Consider the following 20,513-nt stretch of genomic DNA (forward strand, 5'->3'; position numbering starts at 1 on the left):
AAATTTTATTGAATAGTGTGAAGTTCGCTGCAAGTGTGAATTTTGAATTCTTTACTTTTCTACTGTAAAGCAAGTTGAGGTTCAGAGGTAGGTCATTTACCATTATTATAATACAGTAGACAACCGTATAACACGGTAGATACGTTCCGTGTTATATGAATTCCGTGTTGTACGAGTCACTTAGATTTTACAAATACATGAGCCGGGCACTCGTGCAGTTTAGTGGGTACGGCTGTTTGAAAGGTTTTCTTCCATAAAATTAATCGATTCTAGACTAATTTGACTCGAACATTTCCAAAACACGTATAATTTTTTGGAAATAATCCATATAAACTATGCTATAAACAAAAAATTGTAGGAATACTTACCGAGTGCGCACCGTTCGAACACGCCCATGCTTAAGCTTGTTTTCGTCGCGGAGCGGCTCATCGAACGGCGGACGCGTGTTTCCCGATAAGTTATTCTGCGAAAAATTCACTGAACTTTGGAGACGTCATTAATAGAAATATAATTTTTATGGCTGTTGAATAATAAATGTTTTTTAGTAGGTCCGCTGCTTGTTTAAACTCAACGGTTTGTACAATGTCCACTATTGGTCCAGATTCGACCAATCCTGTTGAGACAGGAGTCGGCCATGACAATCTGACTCATTTTTTTACCGTGTTATCTGGTACGAGCCTCTTTTAGCGTGTTATACGAATCCGTCTTATATGAACCCGTGTTATAGGGGGTCTACTCTAATTTTATAATTTTTATTATTTGAGCTTGTTAAATGATAAATTTTAATATATTAGAGAAAATGAATTATCATCACGCTTCGGGTTCTGAGAAAAGAAAGTGTGAAGAAGTTGGAGGAAAAAGCAAATAAACATAGAAACGCTCTGCTAAAATATTTTATTCATACAAAAGTAGACAATATCAATGTGGAAGTTGAGCCTGAAGAAAAGGACGTTGGTGAATATTCTGGAAACAGTGAAAATCAAGAAGTACAAATAGAAAAGACAGAAAACAATGAAAATATAATTGAAGTAGTTGAAATGAAAAATATAGAAGCCAAAAACATACCAGAGGTTGAAAAGAAAAACGAAAATGCAATTAATGAAGTAGAAATACAAAATATAGAAGGTAGATCCAATATCGTTAATGATATTTTAGTTTTTGACAATTTGGACATTTCATTATGGCCTTTAAATTTAACAACAGACACGCAACATTATTTGCTTAAAAATAAACCATCGTCAAATATTTCTCTTGTACACACCGCTAAAAAAGTAGTGACAGAAGGTGGAAAAACTGTAACTCGGACATTAAAGAAAAATATTTTTACTCGTAACAAGGCAAACGGTGAAAAAATTGAGCGAGAATGGTTAGTGTGTAGCCCAAGAAGTAAAGCAATTTACTGCTATGTTTGCAAGATATTTGCGATCAGAAGAACCGCTTTTACAGAAGGCTTCTCGGACTGGAAAAATGTAAATGTAAGAGTAAAAAAACATGAACGTTCTACTGATCATAGGCATTCTATTGAAATTTTGATAGGAAGAAATTCAGTTGAGGGACGTGTAGATACTATAGTTGAAAAAAAGTATTTAGAAAAAAAAATACTGGAGAAAAGTACTGCTGCGGGTAGTAGCAACAATAAAATTTTTAGCTAAAAATTCTCTGGCATTTCGTGGCTCTAATGAACTCTTTTCTGAATGTCAAAACGGGAATTACATTGGAGCTCTAGAATATTTGGCAGAATTTGATGAGTTTTTAGCATCGCATATAAAACAATATGGATCAGCTGGAAAGAGGCAACGTGAGTTATCTTTCTTCGACTATTTGTGATGAATTTATTGAAATATTGAACGAGAAAATGTTAGAAACATTTGTGTCAGAAGTTAAAGCTGCCAAATATTTTTCTATAATAATTGACTCTACTCCTGATATAACACATGTAGACCAATTAACTTTTATATTGCGCTATTTATCAGAAGATAGAACCCCAATCCAGAGATTTTTTGGATTTATTCCCATTTATTCTCACTCGGGGGAATCATTAGAAAATGAACTTTTACAGAATATTGCAAAATTAGGACTTGATATTAGTAATTGTAAAGGACAAAGCTACGATAATGCAGCAAATATGTCCGGCAAATATAATGGGCTCCAAAACCGCATTAAAAGACATAGTGAAACAGCCCATTACGTTCCTTGTGCTTCGCATTCATTAAATCTAGTAATAAATAGTGCTAGTGAATCATGCTTGCAGGCAATAACATATTTTAATTTACTGGAAATCATTTATACCTTTTTTCGGCTTCTACGTATAGGTGGAACATTTTAGAAAAAGCTTTTGCCGCAAATAATAAACATTTTACAGTAAAAAAGTTATGTATTACGAGATGGTCTTGTAGAGCTGATGCAGTTAAGGCAATTCGCTTTGGGTTCGACCAAATAAAAAGTGCTCTTCTTGAAATATCTTTAGACGAATCTCAGAAATGTTCTGTTAAAGAAGAATCACGAAAAATAGCAAACAAAATGAATACTTTAGAATTCATTTTGTTAACAGTTATTTGGGATAAAATTCTTCCCAGAATAAATGCAAGCAGTCAATCCTTACAAAATCCTACTTTGCCACTATCTTTTGCAGTAAATATTTTTGACAATTTATATGATTACGTTAATAGTTTAAGAAGTTCATTTCTGGAAATAGAAGCAGAGGCATTAAGCACGTCAGAAATAAAAGTGTATTGTGATTTTGGAAAAAGGTCCCAAAAAAGAAAACGTTTCTTTGATGATGCTTATAATGATGAGGGAAATGTAAGTTTTTGTCAGAACCAAGAAATGTTTAAGCGAAATTGTTTCTACGTAATTTGTGATAAAATATCTCTTGAATTAAAAGTTAGAAGCAAAAGTTACAAAGATATTGATGAAATTTTTAAAACTCTTCATACAAACATAGCTGACGACGAGGACGTATCAATTAATACCGCATTGCTAAAAAAAATGGTACAGTGGCGACATTGATACTGAAGAATTGGACGAGGAATTGTTGCAATTTAAATTAATTTGCAAAAGCCAAAATTTAACGTTGCCATCTGATATGCTGCAATTTATAAATAGCACAAAAATAGTGTCAACATTTCCAAATACAGAGATATTATTACGAATATATTTAACTTTGCCTATATCAAATGCATCTGGTGAAAGGTCATTCTCAGTATTAAAACGTGTAAAAAATTATTTACGAAACTCACTGAATGAATCAAAATTAAATTCTTTAGCTGTTTTATACATCAAACAAAATGCTTTGGATAATATTAATTATGATGAAATAATTGCTGAATTAAAGACTAGAAAACTGAATTTTTAAATAAAGTTTATTTAAACAGTAATACCTCGGTTTTTGTTGACTTCGGTTATCGTCGATTTTTTCGCGAAAAATTTGTCTGTTTTGGTCGATTGCCTCGGATTTCGTCAGCGTGCTCGAGTGACCTCGCTGCTAATTTTGCGAAAACAAAGGGCGACCCACGCGTTTTCCGGCGCAGTGTGGCGTTATTTCTCGTTGTGTGAATATTACCCCGCGACGGCCCACCATTGGCCAACGGTTCCGTCTCCTGAACACTGGGAGTTCAGTCATGGGTTCGCGCTTTGCCAGGGCGGGCTGGCCACGTAAAGTTTTCCGGGTTTTCTCCACGTCTGTAACGCCTGAATAGGGGCCAGTAACCCTTAAACGGAATTCCCGGAAGGCATTATTCCCTCGATAAGATCATCATAAGCGCATACAACTACTATTACATGACAATTACGTCACACTTTACCATAGGGCGATGTAGGCTAGAAGCTCGTGTCCAACTAGCTTCTACAAGATAAGACCCCGCGTGTCTAGCCGAACAATTCCATTGCTTTTATCTTTATGCTAATTATCTTATCTCTAATCTTAATGCTTTTATACAATAACAATATTACCTTAAAATATCAATTGTTTAATTTAACCTTTTTTGTTAATATTTAAATAATATAATATTTTACCCATGAGAGGTAAATTGAATAATGAAAAAAATAATTTAAATAAAAGCCAAGATAGTTTGAAAAAGTAAGTATATAAATACAGTGATACCTCGGTTTTCGTCGATAATCCGTCCGAAAACAATCGGCGAAATTCGAAACCAATGAAAACCGAGGCAATTATTTCCATATGAATCAATGTAAATCCAATTAATTCGTTCTAGACACTCCAAAATACATACCAAAAACACATTTTATAGAGAATTAATATAGCGTTAAATACTAAAAGCAATAAGAAATTAATATAAAAGACTAATTAGCATAAAGATAACTTTTGTTAGACATTTAATAAAATAAATTTCAATTTTTTTAAATTTATAAACAAACTGTTCAAACTTTTCTAGAAAAACTAAAATTTTTTGTTGTATATTAAATATTTTTTATTAATAAAAATTTAAGATTTGTTTTAGTTTTTCACATTACAGTAGTACCTCAGAATACGAAATTAATCCGTTCTTAAACTATCATGAAAATGTCGTAAGGTGAATCATTTTTCCTCATATGATTACATGTAAAACCAAATAATCCGTTCCAACACGAAAAAAACACTCAAATTAATGCTAAGTAGTACATTGAAAAAAATAACTTTAGTAAGGAAAACACTGAAAAATGCGTTTTATAGTTGTAAATGTATAAATAACCATAATGGAATAACAATTGATAAAAAAATGTACTTTATTTGCACTTTACTTTTGAGGATAGACGACGATGGAGGTGTAAACTGGTGGCGGAAAAGAGGGAGAAGCGAAATGATACTAAAACTTAACTTACATAACATAATGTATCAAGAACTAAAAATAACTTAACACTAATTTTTTTTAATCTTTTCTGTTTTATATATTTTTAAAATTTTTTATTCACCTCTTTTTGCTTTCTCTCCTTCACTGGATAGAGGTCGCTTGGTAAAATATCTATCCAAAGAGGTTTGGCTTTGCCTACTTTTTAAAATGTTTCTAAAATGACTTAGGCAAATGTCATTAAACTGAGCAGCAATGCGGCCAGTGTGAACCTTTTCGGGATGTTTCTTTTCAATAAAATCGGTCACAGTCACAATCAGAAAGAACACGTGATCATGACAGTGGCGCTGCGAACTAATGTAACGTCGTATGGTGAGCTTTTGTTCGTACCGTGGAGCAAAAATATGTTCGAATTTCATGTCGTATACTGAAAATTTCGTATGCTGAAGCGTTCGTATGTAGAGGTATTACTGTATTTAGTTTTGTTTTATATTTTTTGTGTGCATTATTTCTTGTGGGAGAGGGAGGGGGCCCGGTAGGAAAAAATGTCTTAGGCCCCAAAGTGGGTTAATCCGGCCCTGACCAGAAGTGATGTATTGTATAGTTTCTGGCATGATGTGACATTTTCTCCATGTGTCATTTGTGAGTGCTGTATCTTTCAGTATGTGTTTTCTGTAGTTTTTAGTACTTACGACCTGATCCTGTATGGCAATCACAAACCCTTCCGTCTCCCCAAAGAGGCATCCCCGAGCTAACCAGCCGTTTGAAGCAGTTTTGTCGACAAAATCCTGGGCAAGATCGTAGAGTTGCCTGCCATGGAGTGCCTTTCGAACCCACGATTGCTTAATGGTGTTTATGCTTTTTATGTTGTGTTGCGTCCGTATGATATGAGTGTAAGTTTAATGGTGTGTTATTTGAGTCTGCTAGAGTTACTGCTTTACGTAACTGTGGTGTTTCTTGCTTTTTGTAGAAAAACTCTCGTAATGTCCGTATTTGTTTGTAGTGAAGGTTAACTATGTCAATCAGGCCACGTCCGCCATCTTTACGTGGAAGGGTTAATCTTTCTGTGGCAGATTTAGGATGATGTTGTTTATGCTTAGTAAGTGTTGTTCTTGTTTTCCTTTGGAGTTGCTCAAGATCTGTGTGAGTCCAATGTATAACTCCAAAAGAATATGTGAGTACTGGGATGACATATGTGTTTATTGCTTTAACTGTGTGTTTTGCATTTAACTGTGTTCTGAGAATAGCATTTAACCTACTTTGGTATTCTTTAATTAATCTTTGCTTTATTTGTGCATGTTCTGTTAGTTTGGCCTGTTGGAATCCTAAATACTTGTAGAACTCGCCCTCTTCCATGGATTCAATAATGTCTCCATTTCCAAGTGCAAAATCTTCTTTCTTCAGGATTCCTTTTTCTATGTGAACTGTTTTGCATTTATCTAGGCCAAATTCCATTTGTATGTCCTTGGTGTATGAATGTGTGATTTGTAGGAGTTGATGAAGTTGTTTTTGTGTGGATGCATAAAGTTTTATGTCATCCATGTACATGAGATGTGACAGTGTATACTGTGTTGTTTTTTCATGTCTGATATTGTAACCATATTGCGTGTTGTTTAACATGTTGGATAATGGATTCAGGGCTAGGCAGAACCAGAGAGGACTCAAGGAATCTCCTTGAAAAATTCCTCGCCTAATAAAGATTTGGTTTGTTTGTATGGAAGTGTTATGAACCCTGAGATGTAGTGTTGTTCTCCAGTGCTGCATAGTGTTTTGAAAGAATGCAATGAGTGATGGATGTATTTTGTACATGTGTAGGATATGTAGCAGCCAACTGTGTGGAACACTGTCGAATGCTTTTCTGTAGTCTATATATGCCATGTGTATGTTTCTGTGTTGTTTGTGTGCTTGCCGTAGAATGACTGAATCTATGAGTAACTGTTCTTTGCATCCCCTGTGATTTCTACGGCAACCTTTTTGTTGTTCTGTTAGAATGTCGTGTTCTTCAATATGTTTGTATATTTTGTTTGCGATACAGGATGTCAATAACTTGTAGAGTGTTGGAAGACATGTAATTGGTCTGTATTGTGTGGGGTCTGTGGTATTGTTGTTTTTGGGTTTCATGTAGGTGATGCCCTGAGTAAGAAAATTTGGCATGTCTTGTGGATTGATGATGATGTGTGTTAGATGTTTAGCTAGTTCCTGGTGCAGTGATGTAAACTTTTTGTACCAGAAATTGTGAATGTTGTCTACACCAGGTGTCTTCCAGTTGTGTGCTCTGTTAACAGTGTATTGGAAATCATGTATGTTTATTTCAGCACAGGGCATAGTTGGTATGTTGTGCAAGTTTCTGTTCTCCTCCTCGATCCAGCCTGCATCAGCATTGTGCGTGACAGCACTGGACCAAAGAGAAGACCAATATGTTGTGAGTTCTTCTTCTGTTGGTGTGCCACTGTGCTGTGTATCAGTGTTTGCTTTGTTATTAATTTGTCTGTAAAAGAGTTTTTCATTGTTTGTAAATAATTTATTTTGTTGTTTTCGTAGTGTACATGTTTTGTATCGTTTGAGTCTACGTGCTTTGGCAGCAAGTTTTTGTTTTAGTGTATCAATGTATTCTGTAATGCGTGTGTTGTGATGTTCATGTTTTGTGTGTGTTTTTATTTTCTTGAAAATGTTTTTGAGCTGTTTCCTTAATTTGGGTGTTATGTTGCTTTTAGTGTATTGTGTCAGCCTGCCTAATTGCTGTCTAATGTCATTTATTTGTGTTTCTATTCTTCTCTGCCAGGCAGGCTTGTGATAGAATTGTGTTTTCTGTGTATTTGTCTGTGATTGTACTTTCAGTCCATGGTGTGTCACTACTGTGACTGCCCCAGCATAAACTAATGTATGAATGTCTGCGAGTGTAGAAATTGAATGAATGTAGTGTGGTAGTAAGTGAGTGTTTACATAATTTAGTGTTTTTCCTACTTCCTTTGACGTGTTGATTTTTGGTATTCGTGGTCGTTGTGTGGGATCTGTGCCTGTATATTTAGTGAGTGTTTCCTGAAATATAAGTGAGAGCGTATTAACTAAATCTCATGTCTATGTTATCAGTGATGGATGAGGAAGTGTCTGTAGTATCATTAGTGGTAATTGTTGTATGTGTGTTATTATCAATGCTTGTTGCTGGATTATCCTGACAGGTTACATGATCTTCATTAATGTTAGATGTTTCTGTCTGTTGATGTATTTGATCAGCAACCTGTTGTTTGATAAGTTCAAGTGTTGTTTGTGGAATAAGGTTGTTGTGTATAATTGTTCTTTTTTGATCAACAACCCTTTGTTCAGTGACAGTGAGGTGAGGATATTGTTGTGTGAATTTATGGTGTAGTTGTTGTCTGTATGCTGTCATGTTTGTTTCAAGTTTTGTGATCGTGTAATAAGTACGGATGATAAACTCGTTCATTTCTACTGTCCATTTCATCCGTTGGCGTGGTTTTCCAGCCTTTGTGGTCTGTGGATGCATTGCCACAGAAACACCAAGGCTGGGTTGGTTCCTCACATCTGTTGAGGGCATTGCAGTAGCCATGCTTGGGCCGGTGCTGCTTTCGCCACCGGTAACCAAGGGAGACTGTGGCCTATTTTTCGAACGTGAGCCTCTGCCTAACTCACGAACGCGGACCTTGTTAACCCGGGCGACGTCCGAGCCGGTATCACATTTAGATCTGGTTACTACCATGATACGTATCTCCACAGAATGTGGGTGTGTGGTCACTCTTAGCTTCATTTCTCCCCATAGACCTTACTGGCATGGGTGTCCCTACCAGGAGCTTGTGCTCCAGCCTGCATTGCCCTATGGATCAGTAAAATTACTGGGCTCTCCCACCACGACTAGGTGGTGACCATGGGAGAGTTATTATTATTATTATTATTATTATTATTATTATTATTTTGTTTTTTTACGGTTAGTAAAGATATGAAGGACAAGAAGTCTTTGAAAAAAATAAAAGTTTTTTAAAGTAAGTAAGTTTATTTCCGAACAACAAAAAAACATTCAAAAGAAAAGTTATTATTATAAAAGAATTTGGTGATAAGATGTGAACTTAATGTGAAGCATGAGCCTGATTGTGTTTGCATATTTCTTGATATTAGGTCATGGTTTTGAAAGACCTACCCTCATTACATTTTCAAGTGCCTTTAGTCTTTCTCTCGTCTTTGTTTTAATATTTACGAGTGTAGAGAATCCCACATCACAGAGATACGATGTGGAAAACTGTAATAAAATGTTAAGTGCTTTGAATCCTATATTGGGATATTCCTTCATAATTGTTATCCAAAATGAATTCAAACTCATTTCTGAATGTTTCAATCTAAACGTACGATCGTCACGTATATCAATTAATTCTTCGGCTTCTGCAAGACTGAACTTGGTTATTTCCGATGTTGTCTCTACAAAAGGATTTCGAATCCAGTCGTACAAATCAACTTACATGTCAGGGAAATAATGGTTAATTTTTTCTTCTAATGACGTTAAATGACTGTAAATAAGTTTTTGCAAATCTGTATTGTTATATTTTGCTTTGGCAACTTGAATAAACATTTCTACATTATTTGCGTTTACTTTTTTCTTCAACATTTTTATTTTATCTTTAAAAGCTTTAATTTTGTCTACAGGTGTTAAAATATTTTCATTTCTACCTTGCATGCTTGAGTTTAACTTGTTCGGGTGATCAAATATGTCTGTTAAATAAACTAGTTTGGAACACCAAGAATCATTTTGTAATAATACACAAAATTCTGGTTTGTTTTCATGTTGAAAAAATATTATTTCTTCTTTAAGTTCAAAAACACGATTTAATACACGACCTTTCGAAAGCCATCTCATTTCGGTATGAAGAAGCAGGTTATTATGATCAGATTGCATCTTTTCTCATAGTTTTGCAAATATATGCGATTTTAGTGGTCTAGCTTTGATATAATTAACCATTTTAATGATTTCTTCTAACTATAAAGTATGAAGTAACTAATATTTGTTGTTCTATCTGTTTTGTAAGGTGAGACTACTACTATCAACGTTTAACAGTCATAAACATTCCATTTTTCATATATTTTATTTCTGCTGAAACTCGGGATGAATCGTAATTAAAGTAACTACCCCGTTCAATGCTGTGTAGAAAGATATTTAGCAGTCCAAATGCAATCGAGTTTTGTAAAGCGATTTTTTAGGACATAGCGAAGACTTTTTTTATTAAGAAATTAGTACCAAGACTCACCACTATGCACTTTCTGCGCTGCAAACAACATTTTATTTGTGCAAGACTCTCGTGCTATTCAGAGCTTTTAGTGATACTGGAGATACTACTCAATGCGGTCTTCTTTCTGAAGGTGTAAAACCTGATGGTGATGAAAAACGTTCGACGGTTGAGTGTAATTGAGCCTCCATTGTGCGTTTCCACGAAGAGTGATACTGTCTTTTAAGGTTATCAAATTTGCAACACATTCTTGTTAAACCAAACTTTTTAAATGTCCTTACAAATGAAATTATTTTTCGTTGCCTGCGGTGCCAAAAATGTCAGGGTAGAAAGTTTTGGCACTATAGTTTTTACGGAAATTACCTCCACACGCAAGGGCGTCGCCAGCCAATGGGCCAGGGGGGCAAGATGATATAAATTGATAGAGGATATGAATTGTATGTAGGTAAAATAAAAACGATTCATAAATTTTAAGAAGCTTAAGAAGATTATTTTAATTAAAACATAATCTTCTTGGGTTTTTCGCGCGGGAACTATAAATCGGGCAATAAATGACTTAGCATTTAAATAATTTTTTTCGCATGTCTAGGGAGGGGCAACTGCCCCTCTGCCCCCCTCTGGCGACGCCCTTGTCCACATGCCCAGTGATGTCGCCATACCAAGTTTTGCCGCATTTGAACTGTCTAATATCTTTCTAGATGGCATTGAGGAGTGGTACGTTAATTTCAATCACCCTATGTTTTATATTTAAGGAAGTTTCGGCATTTCTTCATATTCATGAAAAAAGGCAAGAGCTCTTGTGAACTTTCTCCGAACTGCAACAGGACATTAAGGGGATAATTATGTTTGGCGCCATCTATTATGGCATTTCATTTTAAAATAATTTTTATACAAAAAAAAAAGCCTTATTTTGAGGTAAAGTAAGATTTTGTAAATAAAAATGCAATTGCTAATAATGAATAAAATTTTCACTAAGTCTGATCCCACTCCAGGTATGTCACCCTCTATTTCTCTCTCTTTGGCCGCATGGCCGAGTGGTCAGTGGCAGCCTACTGCTCTGAGAGACCCGAGACGGTATCCGGACGGGTCGAAAATCCGCAGAAATTTTTTGGGGGTGATCCGACAGGATATGTTGGCCCCACCCGGCTGCTCTAATGTGGGTCTGGCCAAATCCTTAATGGCTTGCTCTCTTAACGCCTACGGGGAGAAAAGAGTTTAAAAAAAAACTCTATTTCTCTTTTCTTAACCTATAACCTCCAGATTGTAGTAGTATCAACACCCTTTATATAGAAGTATTCCTGTCAATTTTTTAAACGTTTTGGTCCATGCGATCCATGAGATAAAGGGAAAAAGTTGGCTTTCTTCTCTTTATCAGAAAATTTCGTATGCCGTTTTTGATATTTTGGAATCAGAACTCTTTAAACGTCGATAAAAGTAAATAATGAAACGAGAAAGAAGATATTTATATGCAGTTTCTTCCCTTTATAATGCAGTTTCTTTCTTTATAATTCTTATAAGTGAATGAAACTTTATACCGGTATCCTAATTGCAGTTTACTCAGGATAAACAGAAGTAGAAATTTCTCTCCCTGTATCGATTGCTTCATTCCTGTTTTCTTCTTGAATTTCTGCATCTAGGGGTTGAATGGCATTGTCAAAACACGAATTATGCTGAATTGAAATGTATAAATTCCTAGGTTCAGCCTATATTAAAAATAATGTATAAATTGTATTAAATTCAATCATTCTAGAATATATCAGAACAACACTTACAATGGGATATTTGATAACGACATTTCTCAGCTCGCTACTAAAAGTACTATAATATATTCCAAAAACGAATGCGAGTGCCCACTCGGTAACGGTACTGAGCAAATGATAACCATATCCCTGCAACACCAAATATAATAAGTGTAAAAAAAATGATTTAGTTTTGTTTTAAAGCACGTAATAGATCTTACCCCGTCATCTGGCCCCCACGTGGATACATATTTAAGAGGTCTGGTAAACATAAATAGAGATATAGCACCAGAAAATACTGCTAAAATGTAATTAAGAAAAATTGTAAAAATAATTTCATCTATATTCTTGATATGCAGGGTGGCCATAATTAATGTTTTCTTATTCACACAATCGATAGCTGTTGAAAATAAGCGGATTGACATCAAAATTTGTCTAGAAAGTAAGCAAAAGATGCAAAAAAAGATTTTGCAAAAAATTTAGTTTAAAAACTTTCGCTAGGAAGCTTTTTACAGGAAAATACAGGAAACAAAACAACAAGAATACAAAGCAAACTCATTTGTTTCGCAAGAGTTGGTTGGTTGGTTGGTTGGTTGGCGTTTTTTGGCACAAGAGCCATACAGGCCATGCTACGCGATGACAAATGGTAAAATTACACAAAACGGGCGGCGTAAGGCGTAGGCGACTTGGGCCACCGCATACGGCCTCGCGGTCCGAGGGGCCTCGCGCCTCGAAGGTTTATGCATTACTTAAAAATCGTGAACGCAAAGAAAAAATTTTACTCGTCATAAAACGATAAATATATTGACATACCAAATTTGTTTTTATTTAGTCTAGCAACATTTGCTGGCATTACATTGCTATCGCGGGGAATCCCTGCCAGCCAGAGCTGGACATTTCCCATTCTGTTTGTTTACGTTACTTTCACGCTGGATTTGAAAAATCCTTGTCTGATGCTCGTCAATTTACTAAGAATTGCAGTTATGAGACTTTAAAAATGAAAGGATAACCAAAAAGAAAAAAATGTTCGATTATGAAGGCAGCGATCAACCTATACAGTATCCCAAAAGCCGGAATGAAACAGATTTTTTTAACACCACGATTGATTCTATAGTAAACAATATGGATTCGAGATTTATGTCTTTAAATCAACATTTTGAAAATTTGGTTTTCTCTATGATCTAAGCGAGTTAAAAAATATTCCAAAAGAGCAAATATTAAAAACTGTCAAAATTTACACTCAGCCTCGCGAGTGGGTGAGAGCAGTGACTTCCGACCTTACGAATTATATGAAGAATTACGAACAATGATTCCAAATTTACCCAACTTCATTAAAGATGTGAAACGGCTTCTGCAATACATAACAGTTAATAACTTGAAAGAAATTTACCCAAATATTTACATTGTCGTTCGAATTTTGTTAACAATACCGGTAAGTACTGCCTACGCTGAAAGGAGCTTTTCAAAATTAAAACCAATAAAAAATTCTTTAAGAAATACAATGGGTCACGACAGACTTTCAGCTTTGGCAGTTTTATCTATTGAAATATGTATAGCATCTAAGCTGAATTACGATACAATTATTAGAGTTCTGTAAGGCTAAAGGCAGGAAATTTCTGTTTCTTTGTTTTATTATTATTTTTTTTAATTTTCTTTAATCTTAGTCAAAGAATATAGTTTGCATTTTTATGAATAAAAATTTGACAGTCTCAATTGCTTTTTATTTTATAAAATCCGTCTTCTTGCGCCACCAGAAGGCCTCGCAAAATGTACCTTGCCCACATCAAATTTAGGTCATGCTCCGCCACTGTATATATACACATATACATACTATAAAATATTAATAATAATAAACAATAACTAGCATATATAACAGTACAAATAAACCAAAACAACAAGATATAAAAAAGTAAAAAATAAATAAATAAATAATCAAATCTGTTTATAAATATTAATGACTTTCAGAAATAACTTATCCAGATATCTTATTCAGTAACTTATCCAGATTTGGCCTCTGACCTATAATCTCTGTCAGACTTCCATTTCCAAAATACTGTCTATGCCTTCTCTCAGGCCTAGACAGTATGTGCTTTACACTTAGAGAACAGTTGCAATGCTCGCATACTGGCTGGTCATCTCCCTTCAAAAGGTATTGATGGGTCAGCCGAGGATGTCATATTCTCAAACGAGTAAAAATAACCTCAGATCTCCTATCATACTGTTTCTTAGTGTCCAATTTTCTAAATAGATTTGATCTCTTGTAGTTTATAGTGGACTTGTGCGTTCCACACATTTTGCCATCTTTCTGCTAGTCAATTTTTAAAGACTAGCTTCAAATCACTTCCTTCAGTAGGCATTGCATACTTTGAAAGACTTGCTGACTTTGCAGCTGTGTCAGCTTCTTCCTTTCCTCTTATACCTACATGGCCCGAGACCCAACAAAATTTTAGAGAAATTACTCGCAGTAAGATGGCAAAATGGTTTATGAATTTTAATTACTATGGAGTGAGAACTAGGTTCACACGAGATCAAAGCCTGAAGTGAACTAACTGAGTCAGTGTAAATCACACGGCAACGATGACCTTTCCTATTTACATACTTTAAGGCTAGGTAAATAGCCCGCGGCTCTGCAGTAAGGATGGAAGAATTTGGTGCGATTTGTTCCGCGAGGATGAAATCGTGGTAACATGTATACCGTAAACTGTATTTTTGGTTTAAAAAAAAGTAGTTTGACAATAAAAATTAAATTAATTTACGTATGTGTACCTACGTAAAATTTATCAAAATTAACCTTTTAAGAAATTATTACTATTATATCATAAAATAGATAAAATCGATTTCATTTACAAAGTAGAAAAACGCATTTTAATTTCAACTTTACATCTAGAAATGACGAAGATTTGCACAATATTCCGGATTTTTCTTATTTACAATCCACTTTTATTTACATTTAATCAATTACAAATGGTAATTAATGAAATATTACCGTGTAATTAAAGCTACGAGCCTCTGATCGGTAATGTTTTTACCATAAGGACGTAGTAATATGTTTCGTTTTGGACGTCAAATAAGCAACCAGTGAGAAGCGTTTCTTCTCTATGAGGCAACTTTATGATCGTAGAAGCCTTCTACGATCTTGGGTGGAAGCTATACACCAAAATATCGTATTACGCTTCCAATCACTTCCTTCCAGGCCTGCCTGCAAGATATTTGGCCGCCCTCTCCCCATTATGTGAATCGCGAGTAGATTTATAACTTAACCCACCGATAGAAATTTACCGGTATGTTTTTATGATAGTTCTGTATAGTTGACAGGAGTTTAAAAAATCCACCAAAATATTTAATGTATTTATCATGCTTTTATTTTGCTCTCCCATCTTGTATTACTTACAGATTTCAATGTTAATCTAGTGATATTACGATTTAGTATGTCCCATCTGTAAGGGGATGCAGAAAGAAACGTGTAAAATTCTTGTACAATGTTAAAAAATTAACCGTTACTTTGGCAGCATCATTTAAAACTAAATTTAATAAATGAGATGTACAAGGTACAAAAAAAGCTCTAGAATTTATTTTCCTTACATTTACGATTTATGTATCGGTTGTCATAAAAATTAGTCTTTCCACTTTTTTCCCAAGACTACAGATATTCAAGTACAAAGTAACCGGTTTCGACTTAATTCTCCTTAAGAAGTAGTTAAATAATTAAGAGATTAACGAATTAGGGACAAATAAAACCCTGCCGATATAGTCGGAATTTTACATAAACAGAAGCTTAACCCAACCAATCTCTAGCCGAGTACAGTGAGGACAGTAATATCAGATGTAATAATGACAAATTTTTCCAGTTCAATGAGAGTGACTGAAAAATTATAAATTTTAGAAATTTCCGTGAACACCTAGTTCTAAAACGAATTACTTAGAAAAAAATGACAGACAATCTATTACGTTTAACACATGTAGATTTTTGCAGCTATGGTGAGAAACGTTTTAAACTTTACTACCATGTCGCGTCCTTTGATGTATACTAGTGATGCGACAAAAGAGGCATTTGACATTGACCGGTATCGGCACCCTCGGAATTTGGCAGCTTGCGTGCATGCACGCACTGCGTACCTACCAGGACCTAATTGCCCCTGGAAGTCGGCTTTTTACAGAAACACAGTTTCCCTATCGTCGAATGTCACGGCACGCCACTGAGGCGGTGGATAGTGTTCTGCAGCTGACCGCAACTGTTCTTCAGCGAAGAGCAGTTCCTTTAAGTCTGCCAAAGTTGCAATATTTTCGTGATAAACCAAATTCCAAACCATACATGCCCAAGTGCTCCTTAAAGAAAGTTTTTGAACTAAATTATATTTGCAGAAACCTTTTCTGCAGTCTGTACATAAATTTAGGTGACAATCCGTTTATGGCCATCCTGTATTTCTAAAGGAAATATCAAGAAGGATACTCGTTGATCCCAATGAAGCTGCTAGTACAGTTAAGACGAGTCTGAAATGGGCCATTCTCATTGTGTTCAAAACAGGACAAGCTTTGTAGGAAATGTAAGTTTGAAGTGCAAAATAAGTAATTCCCCCACCACCACTCATGAAAGCTCCAAAGAGATGAGGTACAATTGCACTATTAGGCTACAATATGTTATTAAAATATGCTTCATTATCGCACCACAATTTTTAATGAGCAGACAAATGTTTTCAGCTTATACAAATAAAAACATACTTGAAAATTTGCAGCCATAGACGCTCCCAAACACATAAAGGGGGCGATCCAAATACAGATCCGATTTAAACATTGGACTAAAACACAATTTGACAGACTAGGATCTCTTGAATAGAAGGTATTCAAGTAGAGATACTTCGCATACATGGTAAGAAATGCTATTTTTTATAGAAAAAATTAGAGAAAATAAAGCAAACTTCGTAATTTGTTGAGAGAAGACTTACCAAAAATGCATCCTATATTGAGAAATTGCGAAAAAATTGTACTTTCGGGCGGCTTATTACCAGTGTCACTTATATAAGGAAAAATGGCTCTCACGTGATTCAACTTCACTGCAATCGTGTATCTAAATCACAGAAAACAAATGAAATCTATTCAAAATGATGTTTGTACAGTTGTAACGTAATTTACTCACGTAGTAAGAAAAGTTCCTCCGAAAATAATATTCGTCAACAGAGGGAGCAGATGCGCTTTCATAAAAGCCATTCTTCACTTTTTAATATACAGTAGCTGTGAAAAATTTTTGCAGTTATTTAAATAACATTAATTCTTCAAATTTATTCCATTTACAGTAAATTTATTCTTAGTTAACTTAATAAATTCATATTTTACTAGCAGGTAGGCCCGGCGTTGCTCGAGAAAAAGTAACGATAGCGAAGATTAAGGTTATTACGTTATAGTTAACCTTACCTGTTCTCACAGAATGCAAGAATTGGGTCCCCCTGTTTCCAGACTAATTAAAAAATTTTTAGATGGGTCTAAAAATATGTGCGATTTCCCTCAAAAGCGAAAAAAACTGCATCTGCGTCTTGCACGTCGCTTTCTCTTAACACTTCCATTGTTACGTAACACTTCCATTGTTGATGGAATTGTTAAGCCTTAATCCTGTCCCTCTCGTCCGTGGAGAGGAATTTCGAAAAATCCCTTCTTAGTGTGCGTTCTCGTGACGTACGCTAACTGTGTACCAAATTTCAACTTTCAACTCCTAATCGTTTGTGCTCTGCGCTGATTATTATTATTATCAACTCGTCTCGATTATATATATAGATTTCAAAAATATACTGTTCAGAATAATTATATTATTTCAATGTCAAACTACTTTCTATGGTGTCCACCAGAAGCTCAATGAATAAAACCATTGAATATTGGTAGCTAGTTGCAGCTTCGCGGGCTGGCCACGTAGAATTTTCCGGGTTTTTTTCACCTGAATTCAATCTAGCAGTTTCTTACGGAAACCCTTTCCGGGTTTCCGTAAGAAACTGCTCAATTGACTTCCTCAATTGACAGAATACGCATGCGTTGCTTCCATCATCCTATCTGTACCAGGCCCCAAGATATTAGGTAACCGAAATATATTTTAAGGATTTTTACGAAATATTTACGTCATTATTCCTAATTCAGTCTGTTCGTTCCTAAAATTATCTATACACTGGAACATGTATATTCGTCATTAATCCGTTCCTAAGGATCTAACTAATATGGAAAATGACGAATGAAAAATCAATTTTTCCCATAATAAATAACTGATATTCAATTAATCCATTCCCATCCTAAAAAAGATACAAGAATAAAAATTTTGTTGTTTAACTTTATTGTACTAAATAAATAGAGTATGGTGGTAGAAGAAGTGTAAGGTTATTATTGTTTAGAAGAAGACATACCATCAACTAAAACATTAGGTAATTCCAATTATGATCTTGGCATATTAAATTCTTTGGCTAAGTTGGAAACACTACAGAAGTTGGGCCTAAGTTTTCATCTCTGAAACGTGAATGTCGAACGTTGAGCGCCGCCATCTTGTAAGCTTAGAAGTTTAACAATGGCGTTTGGAACGTCATTGAAATAATGCTCCATGTTCCAAACGCCATTACCAAACTTCTAGGTTTACAAGATGACGGCGCTCAACGTTCGACATTCACGTTTCAGAGATGAAAACTTCGGCTGCAACATCTCTACTTTGTCCATTTTCGGACATAGCAAGAAATTTTTTATCTCTATTGTTGTTCTATCGTTTTTTGCCGTTTTTCTTCAGTGCGCTTTGTTAGAGCCATTGGAACTTGAGTTTTTGAAAATAATCAAAGAGAAAAATCAAGAACATACATGATGAGGCACAAAGCAGACTGATTAACTACAGCTACCTGACATAATGTTGCCAACTCAATATTCAAATTTAGAGCTAAACATTTTAATAAAAATATTCGAATCATATTGTTTCCATTAAAATTGTTTGACTTTTTATGTCTAGATAGCATTATAAAAATAGCCAGGCCATTATAATTTAGGTAATTTGCATAGCTAGATTGTTCATAAATCCACTAAATGTAGCAAAAAAATTAGCTAAATCGGCGACATTAAGCTAACACGGCTAGCTGATCGGCACGGGCGTGCGATTGTAGCGCCACTGCTAGTGTTGTAAATGACGACGAATACGAAGGAAAAGAAAGGTCATCAAAATATTATGAATATAGAGGTTCCACTGTATATATAAAAATGTATTCTTGTTAGTTTGTTCCATATACAAATCTTTATTCTTAAATCGTGCTGGACCAAAGTTTGTATGTGTATTACTTACACCCTAGAATCGAGACTAAACTCTATACGCCTCCAAAATATTTGTTTAATTTCTATACATCAATTTCTTCCTACATTCGACTCGCTGTCTTTATATGTAGCGCCATCTTTTGGCCTTATTTATATTTTCTTATTTGTTAATATATAATTTCTAATGTTTAGTTTTTAGCTGTCGTTATAAGTGAAGATTAACTTACATTCTCTTCGAAAACAGGGATCACAATGTTATATGCGGTCATTATTTTAAAATTGAAGATTTATCAAATACATGTTTTTGTTACAATATAATCGATACTGACGATCGACGTGCTTAGACAACACCTTAATCAATATCTCACTACATAGTTCCATTTCGATACATAGGATTTTTTGACTGCCCGTTCTGTAGACTAAGAGGACCCTTTAATCAAGCCCGTGGCAGATTCGGTCATAATGGAAAGGCAAGTGGCGCGAGATGGTCCCGAAATATCCGGGAAGCACCTCCCACGGATTTCCTGGGTTTATCGACCGTCCGGATTCTGCTTTGGGTGACAGTAAGGTATCAGTGTGACACGCTGATACCTTAGAATAGATTGATGGAATAAGGCAGCGCAACAGATGGGCGATCTGCCGAGGAGGAGTGCCTCTCGAAGCGACTTCTGTAGAAAATTGGCGTCTCCCTATTCGGGTGTTAGACAAAGGAAGAAACCCCGGAAACCCGACACCCACGTGGCCAGACCGTTGATAAGGCGCCAACCCGCGACCAACTACCAGTGTTCTGTGATTTTGATCCACTGGGCTACCGATGGGCTCTCTGGCGAGTTACCCATCCCGGTCGTCAAACTGCTCTAAAAGTTCTAGGCATACTAGCAAATTTAAAAGATTTTTCCAAGTGCAACATTTTCTATTTAATTAATTAAAACAAACTGTCTACGCATTGAGATACTAAGTAATTAACAAATGGCAATTACATCAAAGAACTGTAAAAGTTTAGAATTGAGACACTCCACTTACCTAATTTTCCGATTTCTATTTTGTTTCCAAAATAAACTCATCGAGCATTTAGTTAAATTGGGTCTTTCTAATGCTTACTGCAGCACTTGATTTACAAGAAGAAAAATATGAAGCGACGTTAAGAAGAAAACAGACGCTTGTAATCATCGATAATCGATATATCGGCATATTTTCTAAGATTATTATAGTCTGGCGGTGGTCACGTGATGTTAGGTTATAAACATTCATAAAATAAGCAGCAGAAGCAATATCGCATACAAAAATTTGAACTTTTTGGTCTGCGATTTGAAAAAAAAATTGTAGACCTATAAATTCCCACTGTCGTCTGTCCGGTGTCTTTCCTTAATGTCGAGAACGGTGTTAGATGAAAGACGAGACGAGATATGAAAAGCTTGGGCAGGAGGCCCGGATTAACTACATCACTTAAATTCATTTCAAACATTTTCCCTGAATGGAGTTACATAGATGACCGGCAT

At 35.3% G+C, this 20,513-nt stretch overlaps 2 protein-coding genes across 2 annotated transcripts; both read left to right on the forward strand.

The window, feature by feature from the left end:
- The first annotated feature begins 799 nt into the window (after window positions 1-799).
- LOC136974607 (uncharacterized) lies at window positions 800-1,652 on the forward strand. The gene is made up of 2 exons (XM_067269536.1): window positions 800-860; window positions 910-1,652. Exons 1-2 carry the CDS (start codon window positions 800-802, stop codon window positions 1,650-1,652), a joined length of 804 nt encoding a protein of 267 aa, XP_067125637.1.
- A 122-nt stretch (window positions 1,653-1,774) lies between these two features.
- Window positions 1,775-2,326, forward strand: LOC136974608 (SCAN domain-containing protein 3-like). The gene has a single exon (XM_067269538.1). The coding sequence runs from the start codon at window positions 1,775-1,777 to the stop codon at window positions 2,324-2,326; it is 552 nt and encodes a 183-aa protein (XP_067125639.1).
- Window positions 2,327-20,513: the final 18,187 nt, after the last annotated feature.

Source organism: Centruroides vittatus, unplaced genomic scaffold (assembly GCF_030686945.1).
Source record: "Centruroides vittatus isolate TY-2023 unplaced genomic scaffold, ASM3068694v2 contig_351, whole genome shotgun sequence".
In the NCBI taxonomy this organism is placed as follows: Eukaryota; Metazoa; Arthropoda; class Arachnida; order Scorpiones; family Buthidae; genus Centruroides; species Centruroides vittatus.